This window comes from Neofelis nebulosa, chromosome 8, assembly GCF_028018385.1.
Source record: "Neofelis nebulosa isolate mNeoNeb1 chromosome 8, mNeoNeb1.pri, whole genome shotgun sequence".
Classification (NCBI taxonomy): Eukaryota; Metazoa; Chordata; class Mammalia; order Carnivora; family Felidae; genus Neofelis; species Neofelis nebulosa.
In genome coordinates this window covers 104,214,273-104,238,837 of record NC_080789.1, presented here as the reverse complement: position 1 = coordinate 104,238,837, position 24,565 = coordinate 104,214,273, and the positions used below count along the sequence as shown (strand labels likewise).

Below are 24,565 nucleotides of genomic sequence, written 5' to 3'. Positions count from 1 at the left end.
CTGCTTCCAGAACAACACACAAGCTATTCTGGAGCGTGAAATCTTGGAAGACCTCTGAAGTCTTCACAGCCTCCTCTGTTTCCTCATCTGGGGCCCCGTGGTCTTGACACCCCCCTCATGTGGCAACATGAGACTTCTGCCTTTTGTTTAGCTTCCACAGGGATGGAAGGTGCTGGCCACCGTCTACTACATATTAATTTCTGCGACCACTGTGGAAACCCTCCCTTGAGCCTTCCCAGGATGCCTCATGCTGGCTCAGTTCTGCATTGGCCTCTGACACGAGCCCTCGGGGTAACATTGGGTAGACTGGTTTGAGAGCCTGGCCAGGAAGGGGGCTTCCCCAGAAGGAATGGGTGGATGGAGAGGTGCCTCTCTTTCATGACAGTGCCTCGGCTCACCCACATCACCCTCCCCCCCGCGCCAAGAAGAGGCTTCACAGGGTCACTGGCAGTGGTCACTGTGCCTCTTACCCCTAGAGGATCTGAGTCTGGTCTCTGTCTCATGCACTTCCCACCCACCTGCACACCCACGTGCCCCAGCCCACGCCCAGAAGATCTGCCCCTGATGCTGCCCCTGCTGCTGGGGTCAAACATGCTTCCCCCCGCCCCCCCACCAAGCCTCTCACCAGGATCCCTCCTAGGCTTTTGCCAGCCTTTCTCAACTCTGACACAGTCTATCAAATCATTTGCTCAAAATTCCACAGAGCTGCAGATCTTTTTTCTGGCCTGTGTGTTGTGTGCAGACCCCTCCTTTCCTGCTTCCTCTTTATCATTCTCAATCCCAGTTCCTTCTCCTCCTAAGCCTGGGACACATCAGCTCCAATCATTAGGCCATTTTTACTCCTGGAACACATAGCCAACCCAGGACCGAGGGGACCCAGAAACGGAAAGGCAAAATGCAATGGGAAAAGGGAGAAGAAGGTTATTCCATGTTTTTCAGACCACTGGTTTCCACCAGCTACATCACATTTTATTTTATTTTATTTTATTTTATTTTATTTTATTTTATTTTATTTTAATTATTTTATCCTATTTTTATCTCATTTCATTTTATTTTTTTTTAAGTTTATTTATTTGAGACAGAGCATGAGCAGGGGAGGGGCAGAGAGAGAGGGAGACAAAATCTGAAGCAGGCTCCAGGCTCTGAGCTGGCAGCACAGAGCCCGACATGGGGCTCATGAGATCATGACCTGAGCTGAAGTTGGCCGCCCAACCAACTGAGCTACCCAGGCGGGCCCACTGCATTTCATTTTAAATGTCAGAGCTTAGATAAATTTTGGGGGGAAAATGGGGGATTATGTTTTATTTGAAGTTCCAGCCATCTGAAATTTTCAGCCGAGCTATTGATTATCCAAGTAGTGGGCTGGTACAAATGGGTTCACTTCCTGCCTCAGTTTCCTGATGGTTAGGTTCGGCTCAGGGATACAGTGTGCAAATGCTTGCACGTAAGGTACCTTTGGCAGGAGCACAGCACCGTGGGGCTGGCTGCGATGCCCTGCAGCCCTTGAGACCCAGGGCTGGCTTTGGGGGAGGTGGAAATACTGGCAGGCTGGTGGTGACCGGAAGCCTCAGCAAAACACACTGAGAAACCCTCCAGGCCCGGCACGCCCCGTGCTGCACAACACTCCTCATGGAACCAAGGACCATGCTGACGATGTAGGGTAGAAGTGAGGAGAGTGGGAGAAGAGGGGCCTAGGAGTGTTTCCCATGAGACAGTGTCAAAAAGCAGACACAGAGCCCCTGGTCCATGGCGCACAGACAGGGGTCTGCCAAGGGCAGGCGGTACGGAACAAGCCTCCTCGCTGGCAGCCCAGCACCTGGGGCCTGGCTGAGCGCTTAACAAACTTTAATGGTGCACAGGGCAGACGAAGGGGCTGCTTCTAGGCTGGGCTCCATTCTCCAAATCACTGTTGTCACTTACTCCTCGGAAACCTTCTGGGCTCCAAGTTTGTCCATCAGTGTTTGGAACTGAGTCTCCTCATCTTCATCCATGCCGCCGGCATGTTCTTCCCCTCTGGACTGATATACCTTCTCTTCCTGGAGCCGTTCAACCTGCTCGCCTGCGTCTTCGTGACCTGGCTTATTCTGGCTGAAGAAGAAATGGCCTATAGGATGCACAGCACAAGGATCTGAATTAGGCAATATGCACCCGGGAAGACCTTATCATTCTTAGTTGCCAGGAATCGTTTGGGGCTCCTCTGAAGGAAAAAAAAGGGAAACCCCCTCCAGCAAACGTTCCTGGACACCAGCTCCTGGATTTGGGGTCTTCCCATCTTCCATGAGATTCTGAGTGAGCTGCTACAACCTGGGAAAGGCAGAATGGATGACAGGACTGTGGCACCTTTGTGGCTCTCCAGCTTAGAGCTTGTCTCTTCATTGGGTTCTTCTCTAAACAACAAGAGCCTCCCCTCCGTCCACCTCCAGCAGGCTGACTGTGCTCCATATTACCATCTAGTCACTTCTCCCAGTGGCATCACTGAACTTCACATTTATAAGCAACATAACAGTTTTGGTGCACGTTCTCCATACTCATACTGCCTGTAATATACAGCAATCTGTCTTATGCTCCCAAGGCAGTTAGAAGCTCCTAGAGGTCAGGAAAGACCTCAGATACTTCTAAACAAACTATATGGCATCTTATATGAGGCAGATGTGTGGTAAGACCTGCCTGCTGACCAGTACCTGCTCTGATAAGTATCTGACCAGTATCTTATCTGATGGTATTTCTGGTTTCTTTATCTTGTTCATGAATCTCTGTCCTCCTTCCTCCTGGGTACTTTGAGAATAACTGGTCTATTCAAACCCTCTAGAAATTCCTCTGATAGCTGGTTCCCCTCACCCGGGAAGACTCAGCCAGACCCAGGCTGAAATGAGCCATGCAGCCATCCCACTTTGTTGTGAACTGGTGTCACAGAAAGGAAAGGAGACAAGGAGAGGCTGGAAATCTCATCTTGGCTCCCCTCTTATGTCAAGCCTTCTGCCCAAGCTCCTTTGCATTCCCCTTGCCCTTCTCAGGTGGGAGGGGACCTGGCAGAGACAGTGCAGTGGGCACTGAGAGAACAGTGGTGTGAACAGCTGGTGCGGACACCAGAAAAGAGGCCCAAATAATCTGGAGCCTGGAAACTTCAGGAGGACAGGGAAGCTTGTGCTACACAGACCCATGGGTGTGGTGTGGGAGGAGGCATGCACCTTACATAGCTTTATGTAGCTGGGGCCCCGGCATCCATCAGAACTTACTAAATCCAGTGGTGAATTCCTCTGGCGTCAGAAAGCCATTGCCATCAGCATCCAGGGCGTCAAACACATGCTCCAGTTCCTCCAGGCTGAGTGGTAACTCCTCATGGAGCCTCTGAAAACAATCCAGATGGCACTGGTTAACACTCGGATCATCACAGAGGGCTGCCCTGGGAAGGCAGAGCTTTCTGCCAGAAATGTCCAGAGTGGGACCTGGCCTACAAAAGACCCCATTACCACCCATCCTTCTCCTCCTTTGAATGTTACAACACTGACTATTGGGTGCCTCCTAATGTGCTAGGCAATTTGCTAGGCGATCCATAAATAATAAATAATAGATAAATAAAATATTTATCAATATTTTTATAAACATGTATATTTGTACTGAATTCTCATGGCAGCCCTCTAGGTGGGCATTATTATCTCCATTTTACAGGTTAAAGTTACCTGCCCAAAGGTCACCTAGCTAGTAAATAACAATGCATAGTCAAATCCGGGGTCTGACTCCAAAACTGGCCCTCTTCACAGCCACAAAGGACCAGAACTGTACTGGACTGAATCTTGTGGGAGGATCACAGCCATGGGACATGGTGTTGTCAAGTTGAATGAGACTGTGAACATAAAGAACATGGCACAGTGCATGGCCCAGAGAAAGCATTTGGTAAAAGGTAGTAGGAAGGGGGGGGGGGGGGTAGAGAGAGACAGAGAGAGAGAGAATGAGAGTGATGGATCCACTGACCCACCAAGGCCCAGCAAGTGAATGGCAGAGCCAGGTTTCATGTCTAGTCCTTCCTGGTCTCCTCAGGCCCCTGTCCTCTGCCTGGTACCTCCTCTACTGAGATGCAGGTATGGGTCACACCCTCAGGAGCCTTCCTGATGGAGGCCACCCACGTCCCAGGGCCCTGGCACCACATTTGTAAGTTTTGGTGGACACACATTTTGGTCCTTCAGCTCTGCGGGGGAAGCTGGATAAGCCCCCTTCTTCTGAGTGACCCCCACCCATCACAGCAGGCTGTGCCCCACTTCTGCCCCCTACTGGCTGCCAACCAAAAAGATGTTAACTGTCACCGGCTTAAGGTGTCATTCCCCCAGGAGCATTTGTGTTCTAAGGGAGAATTGGACAAGATGGTGTGCAAGGAAGTTACATATAAGTACTGAACCTGAGCCCTGGCCTGGCTAGGGTCACACAGGATGGGAGGGCAGGGACCAGCCCAAGGGATGAGGAGCAAGTGGCTGAGCTCCTGATGCTTCCCTCCGGCCTTCTGCCTGATGTGCAGTGGCCCCAGGCCAAGGCTAATTTGCATAGTTGAAGCAAGCGTAGTCTTATACCCTAATAATCTAAGTCTCCAAACGAGGACTCCCCAAGGGAGTTCATTATAGCCCAGCTGCCCCTCCTCTTCCTCCCCATTACCCAAGGGACAGGTGCACAAAATCGCCAGTATGCAAGTGACTGACAGCTGAAGACAATGAACACAGGGCTGTAGGAAGGAAGGTATATACCCCTCTGAACAATGAAAACGAGCCGGCAGGTGTGAAAGCCCATAACACAACTTGCGAGAACATTTGGCTTGATCCTATGGCAATCTTCTAGCTGATAAGCCATAAAGTTTAATTTGGCAGGTACTGCATTAAGGCAGACTGTGATGCATTACAAAGTGGAAAGACAGGATGATGTGGAAGCCATTTAGGAGAAGTGAATTAAATATGAATGAGTTTTTTAGAAAGCAAGGGGAGTGAGAGTGTGTGCAGAGTCTAGAAGCGCATCTGCTCAGCACAGAGCAGAATCTCTGGCTTATCAACATCCATAAACCAGCTGTCTCAAAAGCCACAGTAAGAGTATGCGGGGTGAGGAGTGAGTCAATTTTGCAAGCAGGAAGTTTTATTAGCCCCATTTGAAACCAAAGGCATCACACGGGAGGTAGGATGAAAACCCTTGCAAGTCTGGCCCTCTCCTTGGGGTAATCCTTCCTCCTTCCCACCGTCACCATCAGCCTAGGATTGCTGGATCTGATCAGTGACGTGCCTCACATAGGACTGGAGCTACAAATGGGCTGCAAGAGGTCTGCCGACATTGATGGGACCCTCAATTTGCCTTTCACTGAAGCCACCCCCACACGTGGGTACCTTTTCTCTCGAGGACATGAACTGGGAAAAGCTGTTGAATATACACTACCTTAGGCTCTATTCCTGAATCTAACACAAATCCCTCCATCACCTAATCTCATCCTCTCTTGTCTACAACTCGGGCTGGTTTCCTCTTTCTGCTGTCCGTGAACCTGGAGAAAGTGATATTAGATCTTCCAAGTAGTTCTTGCTCCTCCTGTCCTGGCAAATTAGTACTGAGTGCTTCTTCAGCCTTCTCTGCATGCTGCACCATGCCAGATTCTTGACCCTCTCTTTGTTGGCCCTACTGGAAAAATTCTTTAGTCTCAATCACCACAATCACCTCTTATGTATCTTTGTTCTCAGGGCCTGCAGAGACATGTGAAACCAACTCATTCTGGTCTTGTTTCCTGGGCACCTGGTGCTGTCTACATTTTCAGCCAAGTGAGGTAAGCAGAGCAAAGAGGGACAGGATTATTCATTCCACTGATGGGAGAGGCTGCAAGGCTCTAGATTTGCCTAAAGTCACAGCGGAGACCAGCGCTGGGATTAAAGAGCTGATTTCTCATTTGGGGCTTCAGCTATAGTCAAAGCGTCCTCTGCTATGTTCTTTCTAGAATTCCGTACTCAGCATTACCATGCCCTGCCTACCCACCTACCACCAAAAGTCTCTCTTGCCAGCAGCACCACACACTAGCCTTCCAGAGATCCTGTTTTTCACTTGTACTTCCATCTGGGAGGGCAGACGGGGGAGGGAGGAGGAATGGGGAGGAAGTCAGCTCACCCAATTCATGCTGCTGCTCTGTAAAACTCTGCAGCTCCTTCAAAGCCAGCCTCCCTCCACTGCCTTAAGTTAGCTCTGAACTCCTGTTTCATTCAGGCTCTGCAGCCCCTGGGTCAGGGCCAGGCTGTGCCTTCCCCTGAACACATTGCCTTCTTTTATCAGCTTGTAGTTATATACTGATAGATACAATCAGTTGATGAATGTCTGCTCCTTCAGTGGACTAGGAGATCTGAGCCAGGGATTCTGTTCATTTTTATTCACTATCATGTTCCCAGGTAGCCCCATGCTGACCAACATGGAGTATTCAGATACTTGTTGAATGAATGAATGAATGAATGAATGAACGGCTAAGGGTGATGGCAGGAGACGCTGAACTCCTATCTAGGGAGCATTGGTCTGGACCTCTCATACTCCCAGTCCTGGCCAGCACTACTGTAGATTCTCAGCAAGGTCTTACAAACTGGACATTTTCCAAGACCAGGAATAGGAAGCAATTCTGCAGCAGCAGTGTAAAGGCCTGGGGCTCCCAAAACCATGGAAAAATGCCATCTTCTTCTACACTCTAGCCAGCCCCCTCTACCTTCCTGGTCACCAGTCCAGTAACATGCCTCACACAGCTTAAAATGAATGGGTACACAGCTTCAAACATGTCTGAGGAAAACTTATTAAAGAGAAAACCAGAAGAGATCCATCTTTATGTCCAGAATTAAAGTCTCCCTTCTTCTGGGGCTTCTACAGCATTCTGTTCAGACCTCTCTATTCCAGCACCAAAAATTCTCTTCCCTGTATCATAACTCAGCTACTCCAAACATCTTTATAAGGAGAATTCAAGGTCTGGGATGTGAGATTACCTTTATTCTGCTTTATGTTTTCACGTGCTTGTTTTGGGCTGACTGTTTGGTATAGCCTAGGGTTTCTCAACCTCGGCACTACTGAAATCTTGGCATGGTTAATTCTTTGTTGGGTGACGAAGAGGGCGCCATCCTGTGCCTTATAGGGTATGTAGCAGCATCCCTGACAATACCTAGTAGGTGCCAGTAGCATCCCCCCGTCTAGTTTCCATCGAAAATGTTTCCAGACATCACCGAACGTCCTCTAAGAAGCAAAATTGCCCCACTCATGTAGACTGGACACACACAACAATAGCACCAGCTGGATATGAGTGGAAGGCCCCCTCTTTAGCAGGCATGCCTTTTCTTTGTCCTCGAGGAGAGACAGATGAGCACTTCAAGTCATAGTATGATGGTTTGGCTGGAAAATAGTACTGTGGCTCCTCAGAAAATTCAGAAACAGAACTACTATATGGTCCAGCAATTTTCCTTCTGCACATATACCCCGAAGAATTGAAAGCAGGGACTCAGAGTATTTGCGCCCCCCTGTTCACAACAGCATCAGTCTCACACAAGGGTGTGAAGCAACCCAGGTGTCCGTCGATGAGCGAATGGATAAACAACCTGCAGTGCGCAGGTACGATGAAATATTATCCAACCTTAAAAAGGCAGAAAATTCTGACACCTGTGACAACACGGATGAACCTTGAAGGCATTATGCCAAGTGAAACAAACCAGTCATAAAAGGATAGACACCTGTGATCCGCTGATAGGAGGAACTTAGAGTAGTCAAATTCAAGAAAACAGAAAGCAGAATGGTGGTTGCCAGGGACTGTGGGGAGGAGGAGCCCATGGAAGTTAGTGTTTAATGGGTACAGCGTTTCCATTTTGGAAGATGCAAACAGTTCTAAAGATGGCAGTGGGGATGGTTGCACAACATGAAGGTACTCAATGCCGTTGAGCTGTACACGTACAAATGGTTAAGACAGTAAACTGTATGTTATGTGTATTTTGCCACAATTTTTAAAAATCACACTGTGGAGGACATATAGGGTACAAGCCCCCAACCCCTGCTCCCAACACACACACACACACACACACACACACACAAAGTGTATTTATGGAGGGATTTCCAGGTCCCAGTCTCAGGGCCAAGAGCTCTACATGCATATGCACATTTAATTCTTCTCTAACCCTGGGAGGTACTATAAATAATTCACAGATGAGGAACTATCGCCTAGAGGGTTTAAGAGGCTCACACAAACTCACATGCTATTAAGTTGCAGATTCGGGGCTAAAACTCAGTGCAATTTGCTATAAAAATCGTAGAGAGTCCAAAGTTAACCTAAACCAGGAATCAGCTAACTTTTTCTGTAGAAGACTAGAAAATACATATTTCAGGCTGGGCAGGCCTTTTGGTCTTTGTCACAGCTACTCACTCCTGCCACAAACATGAAGGCTGCCATGGGCAAGTTGTAAATGAATGAGCACAGCTGTGTTCCAACAAAACTTTACTCACACAAATAGGCAATATTTGATTTGGCAACTCTTAGATGATTCTTAACAGTGTGGCTAGTCTAGGAACTCTAGGCAGTCTTGGGAGGTAGGTACTTGGCATTGGTAGGTAATCATTTCACTTTGAAAAGTCAAGGAAGCAGGGGTTTTGAGGCTCTAGGTGTCTTCAGAGAGATCTTCTGCCCATACTGGCCCCCTCTCCCTCTCTGGGCTGAAGAAGTCCCTTCACACCCTTCCAGCCTGGCCTTCTCATGTCCCTCTGTCCCTATGAGGCAGGACTGACTTTCACTCGGGGTCCTCAGCCCCATGACTCTGCTTGTCTAGGGGCTGCACCAGACTCTGCCCTGCAAAGCAGTCTTCAGCCCAATTCTGCCTGGAGCGATCCCCATGGAACCCAGAGAGTTTCCTCATAGAGGAGGGGGTGAGGTCTGAGGGGCCATGGATGGAGCTGAGGTTTCTCAAACTGCTTTCTACAATCTGTTCACACAGGTTGATTCCAACACCGGCTGTCCCTGCAGTAGAATGTCCACATATGGAGCCCCAGCATAGGACAGCTTGCACCCTTGCCCTCAGTGCAGCCTGCCTCTGGTTCTTCCAGGTTTCTCCAGGGACCCCAAAGGAAAAAACTTCTCCTGGACCCTGCTCCTTTCCTTCTGTGGTCCCTGCTCTCTCAGAGTGGGCTGGCTCCATACTGTTGGGGCTCAGACCCTGCAGCAGTCTCCTTCCCCACCCGCACCCCCCCACCCCTACCTCTTGGATGGACACAAAGTCTTTCTCACCCACTGAAAATAGTTTTTTGTCTATCAGGACCAAGAAGAATAAGAGCACCAAGGGAGGAGCTTAACTCTCTCTTTTTCCTAAAGGACAGTAAGCCCTGCATGGTCTTGTTCTGACTCTGCTTCTTTACCCACCTCTTCCAGCCCCTGGATCTGCTCTCCCTCGGGTCCATGGCCTCACCTTCCTTGACAATCAGTTCCTGTTGTTGTTGTTGTTGTTGTTGTTTTTTAAACATCTATTTATTTATTTATTTATTTATTTATTTATTTATTTATTTTGAGAGAGCGTGAGAGCACGTGGGAGAGGGGCAGAGAGAGAGAATTCCAAGCAGGCTCTGCACTGTCAGCACTGAGTCAGACACAGGCTCGATCCCACAAACCGTGAGATCATGACCTGAGCAGAAATCAAGAGTTGGAGGCTTAACCGACTGAGCTGCCCGGGCACCCCTCAGTCCCTGCTTTAAAGGGCCTCTCCTGGTGGCTGAATTTTCGTGTGCATACATAATCTGAGCTCTTCTTTCAGTTCCCATGAGGCCGGGCTGAGAACCAAAGGTGAGCAAGGTGGTAGTGGTCAGGTTCATGGAGGTGACCACCAACCAAAGGGGTCACCTGGCAAAGCAGCTCCGTGAGGGAGTGACAAGGAACAGACAGATGTCTGTAGGTTCTGCCCAGGAGAGCCAAGGGGTACATGGGGCTTCCACAGAGCATCTAGTGTTGATGATGTGTGGGTTGCTGTTCTCCACGTATCTCTTTCCAGCCCATCTTCCCCCAGATAGGACCCGAGAAAGCAGCAAAGAGATAGTGCTTAAGTGATGGGCCTTGTTCTTCCTTGATAGCACTTTCGCAGCCTACAGAACTGAAAATTTCAAATGCTTCACTGTCCACAGGTACACAGAAGCTTTGGAAAACAAAGTAGAAATAAAGGCCATGATGTGTAAGTATCCACTAGGTAGGATGTCTGTCCCCTTTTCCTCTTGCCTTGGTCACAATCGAGGACTGAGCAGGAATGTAGCTGAGTTGGTACCTCTGCAACTTGATGGTTATGACTTCATTCTGGGTCAGATACAAATGATTTCTTACAACTTACGCTTTGCAGCTTAAATTCACCATGACTCTTCCTCCCTTCAGTAAAGTGTGGGCTTCAGTGAAGGTTAATTGGGACACACACACACAGAGAAAGTGCTGAATTGCACCACGCATATGGTCCGGAGCTGACCCTCAGTACATGTCAAATTCCCTTTTCTTTCCTTCCAGAAGGGACGATCAAAAGTTAAGTATGCCATTAAAACCACCATCACCAACCACCACAGACCTGTGAAGGACAATAATGAAGTTCACAGACAGGGTTTCCTCAAAGCACACAGAGTCTGGCCTTCCATAGAGAGTAAGACTTGGGTTGAGTTTCAGTGACAGAAATGTACTGGGGAGCCAACTACTGACAACACAGATGGTCTGAGCTCTCTCGTGGGCTAAGCCTGTCCTGTCCTCTGGGTCTCTTCCCTCCATTCGTGTATCTATGGCATGGTGGAAGAGCTCTGGGAAAAGCCTGAAAACACCATCCTGTGGGGCCAGGGAAAGACCCACAGTCTTCACCTGGGTCACATGGCTCATCTCTTTGCAGCTCCCACATGTGAGCCCAGAATGGGACTGAGCCCCATGAGGGTCTACATTCCACTGCCCAACTTCACTGTATTCTGAAAAGCCAAATTTAAAAAAGAAAGCTTAGGGGCGCCTGGCGGGGTTCTGCAGTATGTCTCTTGGGACCCAGTTATGAGGGGTTGAGTGTGGTTGGGTTTCTGGAGGAGCTCCAGAAATGCCTTCCTCCCTGGTTGTTGCACTTGTCAATGTGTTCCTAAGGCACACACAGCACCTCAGCATAGCTCAAAGCTTTATTGTGAAGTAGCAAGCTGGTGCCTTCCCACTCTGTTTCAGAAGGTTCTCCACCATGTCTTACTCAAGTCCTGTATGTTGCTATCACCATTTTCCAAACCTGACAGTCACTGAGTCAGAGAGGGGAAACAATCTGTGAGTCTGACGGCAAGCAAAGGCCAGGAAAGGAATGAACCTAGGAGATCTGGCTCCCAGTAGAGTTGAGGCTGACACCTCCTTCCAGGGCAGAGTAGACGGCACCTTTACTGCCCCCAGTGGGGCAGGCCCTAACCCAAGATGGAGAGAGCCATGCCATTTGGCATTCCAGGTGAGCTGGCCTCTTACCTGCATATCCCTCCTGGCGATGAACCCCTTGCCTTCTGTGTCACAGGTCTGAAAGAATTCCTGTGCCTTGCTCAGCATGGCCAGCTCTACCGGTGCCAGCTCCCGGGTCTCCTTACACTCCAGGTTGTCCAGGGGACTCAGGCAGGCCCCGCTTTCCTTTGGACCCTTTCCAGGTCTCTGGGGTCTAGAGACCATTCTCCTGTCAGGGGTAGCCATCCGGGTTTGTCAATTTCTTCAAGTCTTTGCAGAACCTGAACACAGAAGATGAGAGAGACAAGTGGGTGTGGTGTGGATGGAGTGAGGCTGAGAAAGAATGAGAGGGCATTAGAGGGCAGCCATAACTGCTCACCAGTGTGCCTGGCCTCTCTTACCAACCACCTCCTCATTAACAGAATGGCAAGGGGAAATGTGCTGTGATTGCTAATAGATAAGCCAGCCCATTGAAAAAAGAAGAAGGGGGAAAAGAAAACAGACATTTCTAGAGTGAAAGAAGGTGGGTAGTGGAAGCCTGAAAATAATTTCTCCCCATTTAAACTAACAGCAACAAAACAGATCCTGATAGACAGACCAGCTACCATTTATTGAGTGTTCACTTGGAGGCAGGCACCATGTCTTGGTCTCTGTATACATCTTCTCATTTATTTCTCACATCTCTCTGAAATAGATATTAGCATCTTCATTTTATCGATGCTCAGAGAGGCTGAGTGACTTGACCAAGGCCACACAGCAAGTTAATGCAAAAACAGATTTAAATCCAAGCTCATCAAACTTGTATTTGACCTTAATCCTACACTGTCCTGACTCTTCAGCATTTCGAAGGGTGGAGAACTCTCTTCTCTCAGATTCACTGTTTCCTATGCCCTTCACAATCAACAAGTTCTTGGTGAGCTCTTAGCTCATACTGCAGGCCTCTACGGGGCCTGAGAGCATGCCGTGGAAAGCTGATGGAGGAAAATGTACTGTGTCCTCAAGGAGCTTCCTACTCTACTGGATTTTCCAGGCCTAGTTTGGTCTCTGGCCAACATAAAATCACAAACTATATGTCCTGATCAGACATTTAAAGCCCCTTATGGATTTTTTTTTTCAGAGGGTGCACTGTAATGTGATGCTATGGGAGAAGTTATGCAGAAACCAACTTCTAGTCTGGACTCTGTTGCTCCTTAAGTGACCTTGAATAAGTCAGTACCTGTCTGGGTCTCAGTTTCCTCATCTGTGTATTGAGAAGACCAGTCCTATTTTCTTTAAGGCCCCTTCTACCTCTGACAGTCTGTAAGTGTATGATATTTCAACATAATAAATTGTTACTAATAAAAAAATGGGTCAATGTGATGAAAGGAAATAGTCATATCCTTGGAGTTTTCTATCTGAAAACTTTTTGGAAGTAAGCTAGGTCTAAATTTTTAAATATTTAAATGTTAAAATACAGATACACACTGTAATGCATTTTGGGGAAATGCAAAAAGTGAAGAAGGAAATATAGATCATATCTCCTACACCATTGTCAGAAAAAAGGGGGAAAATCACACTATCACCAGGTGGGTTTGTCTGATTATCAGAGCCCAGGGGTCTGGCTCGGCTACACCATAACTCCAAAGTAATCTGTGATTTGGGTCAACATTTTCCACCTACAAAATGTGTCAAGAGCTGTGGACCCAGAGCTGGAAGACTACCTCTGGCCTCAGGAATGCACCATGTGTAACAGAGCCTGGACAAAGTAGAGGAGACTTGACATTCTTGCTCCACTTGGACTGGACAATGGGCTCCCACCTGATCCCTTTGACGAGCCCTTCACTCAGGAATCGGGTCTTTCTCTCCATTCCTACACAGTGTGAACTGGCTGTCACCTAATCATAGACAGATTTAACATTTCTATTCTGTCTTCCCCGGAGGGAACTAAAGGCCTTGGTTATAAGTCCCAAGAGAGTAGGGCTGTTTTTGCATGGCTTACGTGTATTGCCCAAAATATCTATCGCAACACTGAGCTTAGGAAGGGCTTTTGGATAATAGAAGTGGTAACATCTGAGCTTCTGTAAATGTACAGCATTAGCAGAACAGTCTGTGTCTTCCTGCTGCCCAGCCAGGACTGTCTCGAGGTGTCTGCCATCCAGTAGCCCCTACCTTATTCCCACCTGCTGTTCCCAGAAGACTGGATGAATAATATCTGTTCTTCCTTGAGGCTTTTCTCTTGCCAGCCCCATAACATACTTCATCCTAATGGAACCCAATCCCTCTATTAGGTAAATTAGGATTCCCATCACACAGATGAGGTAACTAAGTCAGGGAAAGGTTAAACAACTTGGATCAAGGTCTAGTATAGTTAGAGACCCGATGTACTATACCATATTACCTTCCTAGCATGGCTCCAAGCTATGGACTTGCTCTTGATGGCCTATTTATCCCCAACAGATAATAACCTAAGTCACTTCCCAGAGGCATGTTCATCCTTTTAACATTTATCATTCATTCATTCATTCATTCATTCTTATTTATCAACTGCCCAATTAGCAGGCTCTGAGCTAACACTGAAAAATGCAAACATGAATAAGACATGGTCCCTGCTGTTAATGAATGAGTCTCAAATAGTGGGAATTCAGTCATGGTAACTGCTGGTAAGGGAAGGTATTTTGGGTTGGGTCCCTCCTCCATATCCCTCAAAATGGACGACATAGCAATCAACTACTTCTAACCACCTATGTGAGCTAAGTAAGCCCTTGAGCCACTCTGGCCTGGAAATTTGTAGAGATGCTCTCTCAGTTCTAGGCCTGACTTTCTCTGACTCTCTGCCTTCCCTGACCCATGTCCCAGGTAATGCATGGCATGAGAGAACCAGTCCAATAGTTCTAAAGCAGCCAGCTATGAGCGACTAGCAGATAGGCACCATGTCTTATTTGATTTTAACCATAGTTCCTATCCCAGAATATGGTACACAGTAGGTGCATATTGATTGATTCTTAAATGAAGGAAGAACAATTTTTTTGCTGCATCCTTTGCCTAAAAGCATTTGTGTTTCAATCAGATAGCTCTCTGTGTGGGATTTTTATCTCATAAAGAACAAATTCAGATTTCCGTTTCCAGAAAAGATGGAGTAACAGGGATTGGGTTTGCTTTCCCAGCTAAAATAATTTTTAAAAAATCCAAACAAAATATATCTTTGAAAATTCTTTCTAAGACACTAGACATCAGTCAATGAAGGACAGTGATCCTTCAGCATGGCCAGGTTAGGGTGAGCTGAATGAGGCCCCTAAAGTGCAAAATTAAAGGAGGAATTTACTCTCAGGTACTAGCCCTGTACTTGCACAACTCTGAAAGTGAGTGCCTGCTTTTTTGAAAAAAAATTTTAATGCTTATTTATTTTAGAGAGACAGAGAGACAGAGTGCGAGCAGGGGAAGGGCAGAGAGAGGGAGGGAGACACAGAATCTGAAGCAGGCTCCAGACTCTGAGCTGTCAGTACAGAGCCCGACGCAGGGCTCAAACCCACAGACTGTGAGATCATGACCTGAGACAAAGTCAGATGCTTAACCGACAGAGCCACCCAGGCGCCCCAAAAGTGAGTGTCTTCTTAAGGAAGAGGCGCCTAAGGTACAATATTCAAAGAGAAATCCATTCTGAAAACTGTGCATTAGAGAGTAATTACTTTCTAAATTTTGCACCCTAGGGACCTTACTCACCTCACTCTAGCCCAAAGCCTGTTCCTGACAGAAACAAACAAAACGAGCCCTATTATTGCCTAAAGAGTTTTTAGGCCATGACACAGGAAGGGGGAAATCCAGGCAGGGACTGGCAGACTCTCCAAGTTGAGGAAACCCAACTGTATGCTGCCTATAAGAAGTATAAACTGGGGCGCCTGGGTGGCGCAGTCGGTTAAGCGTCCGACTTCAGCCAGGTCACGATCTCGCGGTCCGTGAGTTCGAGCCCCGCGTCAGGCTCTGGGCTGATGGCTCGGAGCCTGGAGCCTGTTTCCGATTCTGTGTCTCCCTCTCTCTCTGCCCCTCCCCCGTTCATGCTCTGTCTCTCTCTGTCCCAAAAATAAATAAAAAATGTTGAAAAAAAAATTTTTAAAAAAATAAAAAAAAGAAGTATAAACTTTATGACACAAATAGGTTAAAAGTAAAAGGTTAGCAAAATATATACCATGTTAACACTAGTCAAGAAAAATCTGCATATTAATATTAGGCAAAGTTGATTCTACAAGGAAGAATATTAATGAGAATAAAGAAAGTAATTCATAGTGATAAAGAAGTAAATTCATCAATAAGATAGTAATAATCCTAAATACTTCTGTACCTAATAACAAGGCTTTAAAATGCATGAAGCAAAAACTGATACAACTGTAAGGAGAAACAGACAAATCCACAATCATATTCAAAGATTTTAATATCCCTCTATCAATAGTTAATAAAACAAGTAGACTGAAATCAGTAAAGATACAGAAAATACGAACAACACTGTCAACTATCTTGACCTAACTGACATTTATAGAATACTCAACAAAGGGTTAATGTACTTTCTTTTCAAGTACACATGGAATATGTAGTCCAGGATGGTCCATATCCTGGTCCATAAAATGAGTTTCAATAAATTTTAAAGGACTGAAGTCATAGAAAGTATGTACCCTAACCACAATGGAATTACACCAGAACCAATAACAGAAAGACCCCTGGAATACCCCTAAATATGTGAAAACTATATAACACACTTCTAAATAACTCATGGGTCAAAGAAGAAATGGAAAGGGAAATGAAAAAGTACTTTTAACTAAATGAAAATAAAAGCACAATATATCAAATTTGGTTGGATATTGCTAAAGTAGTACTCAGGGAAAAAATTATAACACTAGACACATATAACAGAAAAGAAGAAAGGTCTCAAATCAATGACATCAGCTTCTACCTTAAGAAACTAGAAAGAGAAGAGCAAATGAAACCTAAAGTAAGGAGAAAAACTAATAAGGGTCTGAGCAGAAATCAATTAACTAGAAAACAGAAAACCACTAGAGAAAATTTATAAAAATAAAGGCCGGTTCTTTAAGAAGATGAATAAAGAGAGAAGACACAAATGATAATATCAGAACTTTGAGAGGTAGCACATTACAAATTCTACAGACATTAAATGGCTAATAGGAGAATTCTATGAACAGTTTTATGCCAATAAATTTGACAATTTAGAGGGGATGGACAAACTCCTTGAAAATCACTAAATAACAAAGTTCACTCAAGAGGAAATAGATAAAATGAGTAACACTATTGAAGAAATTGAACTAATAGTGAAAACCTTTCCTGCAAGAAAACTCAAGGCCCAGGTGGCTGTATTGATGAATGCTACAAATATTTAAAGAAAAATTAATACCAATTCTATGCAAACTTTTCAGAACTCTGAAGAATATGAAATACTTCCTAACATATTCTATGAGGCCGGGATTACCTTAAGCCCAAACTAGACCAAGAAATTATAAGAAAATAAAAATACAGGCCAATATCCCCCATGAACATAAATGCAAAAAAGTTTTTTTTTTCCGAGAGAGTGCATGGGGGAGGGACAGAGAGAAAGGGGGACAGAGGATCCAAAGCAGGCTCTGCACTGACAGCAGCGAGCCTGATGTAGGGCTCAAACTCATGAACCAAACTGCAAGATCATGACTTGAGCTGAAGTCGGATGCTCAACCGACTGGGCCACCCAGGTGCCCCAGATGCAAAAATTCTTCAGGAAATTTTAGCAGATTCAATCCAATGCCATATATAAAAAGAATAAATACATCCTGACCAAGTGGAGTTCTAACTCAGGAATGAGAGAATGGCTTAACATTTGAAATGAACAATATAATTCACCATGTTAACAAATTAAAAACGACAAACCATTATGATCATCTCAGTAGATGCAGAAAAAGCACTTGACAAAACCCAAAATCCACTCCTGATGAGAACTCTCAGAAAACCAGGAGTAGGGAGAAATTTGCCCAACCTGAAAAAGGGTATCCACAAAAGAACCAACAGGTAACATCATACTTAAATGGTAAAAAGCCAAAGGTTTTTCCCCTATGATCAAGAAACAAAAATGTCTATTTGTCTTGATGAGGTCCCAATAGTTCATTTTTGCTTCTATTTCCCTTGCCTTCAGAGACATGTCGAGCAAGAAACTGCTGCTTCTGCACTGCAAAGGAAACAGTCAACAAAACTAAAAGGCAACCGATGGAACAGAAGATATTTGCAAATGATGTATCGGATAAAGGGTTAGTATCCAATCCAAGATCTATAAAGAACTTACCAAACTCAACACCTGAAAAACAAATAACCCAGTGAAGAAATGGGCAGAAGACATGAATAGACACTTTTCCAAAGAAGAAAGACATCCAGATGGCCAACAGACACATGAAAAGACGCTTAATAGCATTCATCATAAGGGAAATACAAATCAAAACCACATTGAGATACCACCTCACACCAGAGTGGCTAAAATTAACAACTCAGGAAACAGATGTTGACGAGGATGTGGAGAAATGGGAACCCTCTTGCACTGTTGGTGGGAATGCAAACTGTTGCAGCCACTCTGGAAAACAATGTGGAGGCTCCTCAAAAAATTAAAAATAGATCTACCCTATGACCCAGCAATAGCACTACTAGGAATTTATCCAGAGTTCAGGAGTGCTGATTCATAGGGGCACCCAATGTTTATAGCAGGGCTATAAATAATAGCCATATTATGGAAAGAGCCCAAATGTCCATAAACTGATGAATGGATAAAGAAGATGTGGCTTATATATACAATGAAATACTACTTGGCAATGAGAAAGAATGAAATCCTGCCATATTTTTCACTTATATGTGGAACTTGAGAAACTTAACAGAAGACCATGGGAGAAGGGAAGGGGAAAAATAGTTTCAAACAGAGAGGGAAGCAAACCATAAGAGACTCTTAAATTTTTTTTAATGTTTATTTATTTTTGAGAGAGAGAGAGAGAGAGAGTGAGCAGGGGAGGGGCAAAGAGAGAGGGAGACACAGAATTTGAAACAAGCTCTAGGCTCTCAGCTGTCAGTACAGAGCCTGATGCGGGGCTCAAACTCATGAAACATGAGATCATGACCTGAGCTGAAGTCAGACGCTTAACTGACTGAGCCACCCAGGTGCCCCCATAAGAGATTCTTAAATACAGAGAACAAACTGAGGGTTGATGGTGGGGGTGGGGAGGAGGGGAATGGGTGATGGGCATTGAGAAGGGCACTTGTTGGGACGGCTGTTGTGTGTGAGTGATGAATCATGGGAATCTATTCCCAAAACCAAGAGCACACTGTATACACTGTATGCTAACTAACTTGACAATAAATTACATATATAAAAAAGTGTTTAGTCAATTTAACATTGTGTTGGAGATTCAACACAGTTCAATGAAGTTCAATGAAGCAAGAAAAGAAATAAAAAACATCTGGATCAGACATGAAAAGGTAAAATCATCTTTATTCCCAGGCAACATGATTATCTATGTAGAAAATCTGGTGAAATTCACAAAAAGATACTAGAACAATAAGTGAGTTTGACAAGGTTAAAAGATATAAGTTTTCTCTAAAAAATCAATTGTATTTCTGTACAGCAGCAACAAAAACTTAGAAATAAAAATATCATTTACAATAGCATCAAAAATATGAAATAGGGAGATAGCTGGCAAAAATGTGTAAGACCTGTACACAGAAAGCTTCAAAATATTGATGAGAGAAATTAAATAAGGCCAAAATAAATGGGTAGATATTCATGTTCATGGTTTGGAAGACTCAGTACTACTAGGATGTCATTTCTCCCTAAATTCATCAAAAGATTCATCTCAATCTCAATCAAACTCCCAGCAGGCTTTTTTTTTTTTTTGTAGAAATTGACAAGCCAATCTAAAATTCATATTGAAATGCAAAGGACCTAGAATAGCCAAAACAACTTTGAAAAAGACAAACCATGTTGGAAGACTAACACTATCTGATTTCAAAACATTATAAATTTATAGTAAAAAAGGCAGTATGCTATTGGCATGAAGATCAAAAATTAAAAATAAGAAAATAAAAAGATAAATGGAACAAAATAAAGAATAGAGAATCCAGAAATAGACCATACATATAACTGATTTTTTTTACAAGAATGCAAAGGCAATGCAGTGGAGAAAGGATAATCTTTTCAGCAAATGGGACTGGAATAATTGGATAACCATTTGCAAAAAAAAGAATGTCAATGCATACCTTATACCACATACAAAAATTGACTCAAAATGGATCATAGACCTAACTGTAATGTCTAAAAATATAAAACTACAAGAAGAAAATGTCCTTGTGACTGTGGCTTAGTCAAAGATTCCTTAGGCACAATAGCAAAAGCATATTTTAAAAACTGATCCGTTGGACTCTATAAAAATTTAAAATTCCTGTTCTTTGAAACACACCATTTAAGTACACATTGGGAAAAATATTTGCAAAGCCTGTATCTGATAGAGGGTTTTGGTCCAGAATATATACAAAGTTCTCAGAACTCATGAATAAGAAAACAAACAACTCAATTTTTAAATGGGCAAAACATTTGAACAGCCACTTCATCAAATAAGATATATGGATATCACATAACTACATGAAAATGTTCAACATCATTTGTCATAAGGGAAATGCAATCTAAAGCCACACTGAAACACCACCAAACACCTATTAGAATGGCTAAAATAAAAAAAGATCGGCATACCAAGTATTGGCAAAGATGTGGACAATTGGATGGACCTCTCACACACTGCCGGTGGGAATGTAAAATGCTACAACCCCTTAGGAAAACATTTGGAGGTTTCTTTAAAAAGTCAAACAAACTTCTACCATACGGTCCTGACATCCCACTCCTAAATATTTACCCAAGGAAATAAAAGCATTCTTTCCACACAAAGACTTGTACATGAACATTCATAGAAGCTTTATTTGTAGTAGCCCAAAACAGCACAAATATTCCTCAACAGGTACATGGGTGAGCAAACTGTCATACGCATGCAATGGAATGCCACTCTGCATTAAAAGGAATCAACTATTGGTCTAAGCAACAAAACAGATGAATCTTGAAATAACCATGTGAGCAAAAAAAAAAAAAAAAAAAAAGCCAGACAAAAGAGCACATAGTATTTGATGTCATTTATATAAAATTAGAAAAATGAAGACTAATCTATAGTGGCAGAAAAGAGATAAGGGAGGGTGAAGAAGGGTGAGAAGGAGAGATTACAAATGGGCAAGAGGAGAGTTTTTGGGGGTGTGGATATGTCCACAGTCTTAATTGTGATCATTTCATGGATATATATAAATTATATAGATATATATATATAGATATAGATATATATAGATATAGATATATACAGATATGTATGTATGTATGTATATATGTATGAGTATATATGTGTATATATAGTTATATATGCATACACATATATACACATATATAGTTACATACACATACATATGTATGTAGAAATATATATCAGAACTTACCAAATTGTACACTTTAAATATGTACAGTTTATTATATGTCAATAGCTAAATAGATCTATTAAAAAAGAGAGAGAGAGAGAGAGAGAGAGAGAGAGAGAGAGAATAGGCCCAGGCCAGAACCTTCTCCTATCTCCCGACTTGCAAATCTGACCCCACCTACTGTATTTATCCCCAGGAGCCTGATTCTTCCTTCTAAATTCAACTCTGGAAAGCAGGAAACGGCATAAAATCAAGTAATTTCTCTGTGAAAATCCTCAGTCCCTTACCATAGAGAGCTCAGTGAACTCTGGCAGTAAGGGAATGGGGCAGACCGTTCCCCTACTGTGATGCCAGCCCCCTCTGGTTTGGCCTGTGATCTTCGAACAGCATCTGTGGGTTTTCCAAGGGAAATAGCAGACAAAACAACAGAAGTGTTTCTACTTTTCTTTCAGAAATAAAACAAAGCCCTGTGACTGGCTGGGCTGTTTCACATTTGGGTGAAGCCCATGGTTGCTGTGGGCTCAGGGCCGAACACAACTTTCTGCCTCAAATATTTTTTAGATTAACATACAGCCATAAAAGGGAAAATTGTGGGGTATATTCCAGAAGGAAAGGGAAAATGCCACCACCATCACAAGAGGAGCCATGACACCACTTTTCATCTTCCTTTCTCTATCAGGACCTGCAGACCACTCTTCTCCCTCCAGAGTGCTTCCTGAAAAGCCTTTATACACAGATGGAAATTATCTAGCCCTCAAACATTTCCAGGAACACTTCCCAAAATTCCACAATAATTCCAGTAGCTTAGTAACTGCTATAATCAGAAAGGTCATAGATCAAACCTAAATCCCTCCTAGGGGCTCTAAGCTGAATACCCCCTTACTCAGGGCTCAGTGGAGATAGAGAGCAGCTGGTCCCCACTCCCCAACACATACCACACCCGCTGTGCACTTGAAAGCAGCCACTAAATCACCCTGATCTCGCTTGAATCTCTCCTGCAGGCCGGGAAGTTGGGAAATCAAAAGCACAAAAGGCATCTTCAGGATCTGTTCGCATCTCTTTAATTACCCAGGCTTCCCCAGAGGCATTGTCCGTATGCAGCAGCCGCTCAAAGTTTCAGACATTCACTTTGAGTGGGCAGTGTCAAAAGGAGGCAGAGGTAGGCAGGTCTTGTCAAACTGCAGAGGGCACAGCAGGGGTGCTGAGCAAAGGCTTTCAAACACAACTCCAATATGAATGGATGGGATGTCATGAGGGAGTGACACTGGTGGGCCCCTTGGGAAGGAGCAAGTTAAGGAGGAATCAAGGGCTCAGATGGGAAGTGTTTTCTAGGACTTGACAAAGGCAAGTTTTCCAGTTCCTTCTTCATCCTATAAAAACAGTCTATATAGGTCTGTTCCAACTCTCAGTGTTGGGTATGCCTTCAGGGCCCAGGTATAAGTCCACCTCCTCCGAGAAGTCTTTCTGGCTGCCCAGTCTGGACTGCTTTGGCTGCTGTCCCCCTGAATTCTTACTGACTCTATCATGCTTTCAGCATTAGAATATACTGCTTGGTCTAGTTGCCTAGAGTTTCAAGCGTACATGATATGACTTACTTCGTCCTTGAAGGGAGAAGTGCCATCCCAATAAATCTTAGTGAGTATGAAATTAATATTTGAATATTTAAATAAACTAATGCCCTGCCAATTCCAAGTCTGGTACTTAGCATATGGCAGGTGCCTAAGAAATATGTGTTGGCTTCTTAACTGACCATCGACAGTGAGGGCTGAGAGTGGTAAATATTTGTGATTAATGAAAAAATAGATATTTGGTTTTTGCCCCTGGTTCCTGGCACAGAGCTCCTAAAATCCTTGGAATTTCTTAAATGAAAGGGGTGTCTCTTGCTATTCATGATGAACCCCTTTTGAGCACACCTGAGTTTATGGGGAAGAGCTGATTCTTGGTGGGCTTCTAGAAAGCTTCAGAATAGGGGCCTGTTGCCAGAGGAAACAACCAGGAGATTTGATAGTTGACCTTCAGGAAGGAGAGAGGGACTGATGCTTAGGTTTAATCACCAATGGCCAATGACTGAATCAATCATGTCTTGATAATGACACCTCCATGAAAAGTCCTAACCTATGGGGTTTGGGAGCTTCCAAACCTTGGTGAGTGCATGGAGGAGGTGAGAGGGCATGCAAGCACCATGCCACCCCCCTACACACACCTTTCCTTGCCCTTCACATCTCTTCCACTGACTGTTCCTGAGTTGTATCTTTTATAATAAACCAGTAAATATAAGTGAAGCACTTGCTTGAGTTCTGTGAGTCCTAGTGAATTACTGAATGTGAGAAGGGGTTGTGGGAAGCCCGGAATTTCCTGCGGGTCGGTCGGACATATGGGTGGCAACTGGGGACTTGAGACTGGGATCTGAAGGGGGGCAGTCTTACAGGAAGGAGCCCTCAATCACGGGTCTACGCTAACTCTGGGGAGTTAGCATCAGAATTGAATTGAATCATTTGTGTCGGAAATGGTGCTGAAAAAAAAAAAAAAAGACACCGCAATATCCGGCAACCAGTTCTCCAGGGTGAGGAGGGGGGATTTGTAGCATCTGCCTGTTTCTATAACGTCAGTATTCCTATCACGGCCCATTTCAAGCTTCCAACAATCAGCCCTCACTGAGAAAGGAATCATGAGGCTAATGTTTCTGCCCAGGGTGTCCTGATCTCTGCATCCCCAGGACTGTCTGCACAGGCGATGGTAGCTGATGCCTCCTATCACTGTCCCCGCTCCACACACTAGACTTAAGGGGCACAGCATCTCAAATGCATCTTGGTACTTGGGGAAGACGTTCTGTAACCAAACCTCAGGGTTTCACGGGTGGCTGCCTGTTATTCATGCCTGCGCTCCTCCCCTCCTCTCCACGGCCTTGGGGCAGACCCTCTGGTGTGTTCAGGACAGTGAGGCAGGTACATGCCTCCTTGCAGTGAGGAACAAAGATGCTGAGCTGCTTTGCAGGGCCCCTTTCACCACTCACTGCTCAGGATTAAAGTATTTAGCACAGGAACCAGACCAGTCTGGAAATGAGACTTTGCGTATGGAAAACGCAATTGTTACCTACTTTTTTGACACACGGTGCAGGGGGCTTTGGACCAATCCCTCCCCTTCTCTGACAGGCCTCTTACTGTGGTGGATAAAAACACACATTCCAACGCTGGCCCGCCCAAGGTACTAGCTCTATGGCCACAGACAGGTGTCTTAAGCTCTCCGTGCCCCACTTTCTCATCTGTAAAATATTAGCTACGGTTATTCTTACTATTATGGAATTCAAGTGGGCTTCCTCCACCCGAGATAAAATTCTAACAGGGCAAACTAAGAAGCAAAAAAGCAACAAAACAAAGAAAATATTACATGAATAGATACAATCAAGAAACTCCTAAATCTACCCCTGGCTGCCACAGCTGGGTGGGACTTCGTGGTGTGATGTCACCCACCCCGGGCCACCAAGAAGGCCACATGCCTCCTCAGCCTAAATAAAGGGGCAGGTGTACGGGAGAGCGTTTGGGAGAGCAATCTTACCACTCTGCTGCCTGCTGTCGCTTATGCAACTGCTACATCCTGCCTCCTCTTCCCTCAAATTAGGTCCAATTTCCTTGTTCTCGCCTCAAG

General features: G+C 44.7%; 1 protein-coding gene across 13 annotated transcripts in view; it reads right to left on the bottom strand.

Moving 5' to 3' along the window:
- CRACR2A (calcium release activated channel regulator 2A) overlaps nt 1-24,565 on the bottom strand; it is a 138,731-nt gene that overhangs the window by 69,469 nt on the left and 44,697 nt on the right. For 7 of the 13 annotated variants that reach the window (XM_058743993.1, XM_058743992.1, XM_058743991.1 and 4 more), the window contains 3 exons: nt 11,456-11,706; nt 3,237-3,348; nt 1,921-2,104 (listed from right to left, as the gene is read on the bottom strand). In XM_058743993.1, the coding sequence (XP_058599976.1) occupies nt 1,921-2,104; nt 3,237-3,348; nt 11,456-11,671 (512 nt within the window). In that variant the 5' untranslated portion in view covers nt 11,672-11,706. Of the gene's footprint in view, nt 1-1,920; nt 2,105-3,236; nt 3,349-11,455; nt 11,707-17,717; nt 17,862-24,565 lie in introns of those variants that run through there. The other 6 variants (XR_009265956.1, XM_058743990.1, XM_058743999.1 and 3 more) reach the window with 1 other exon arrangement.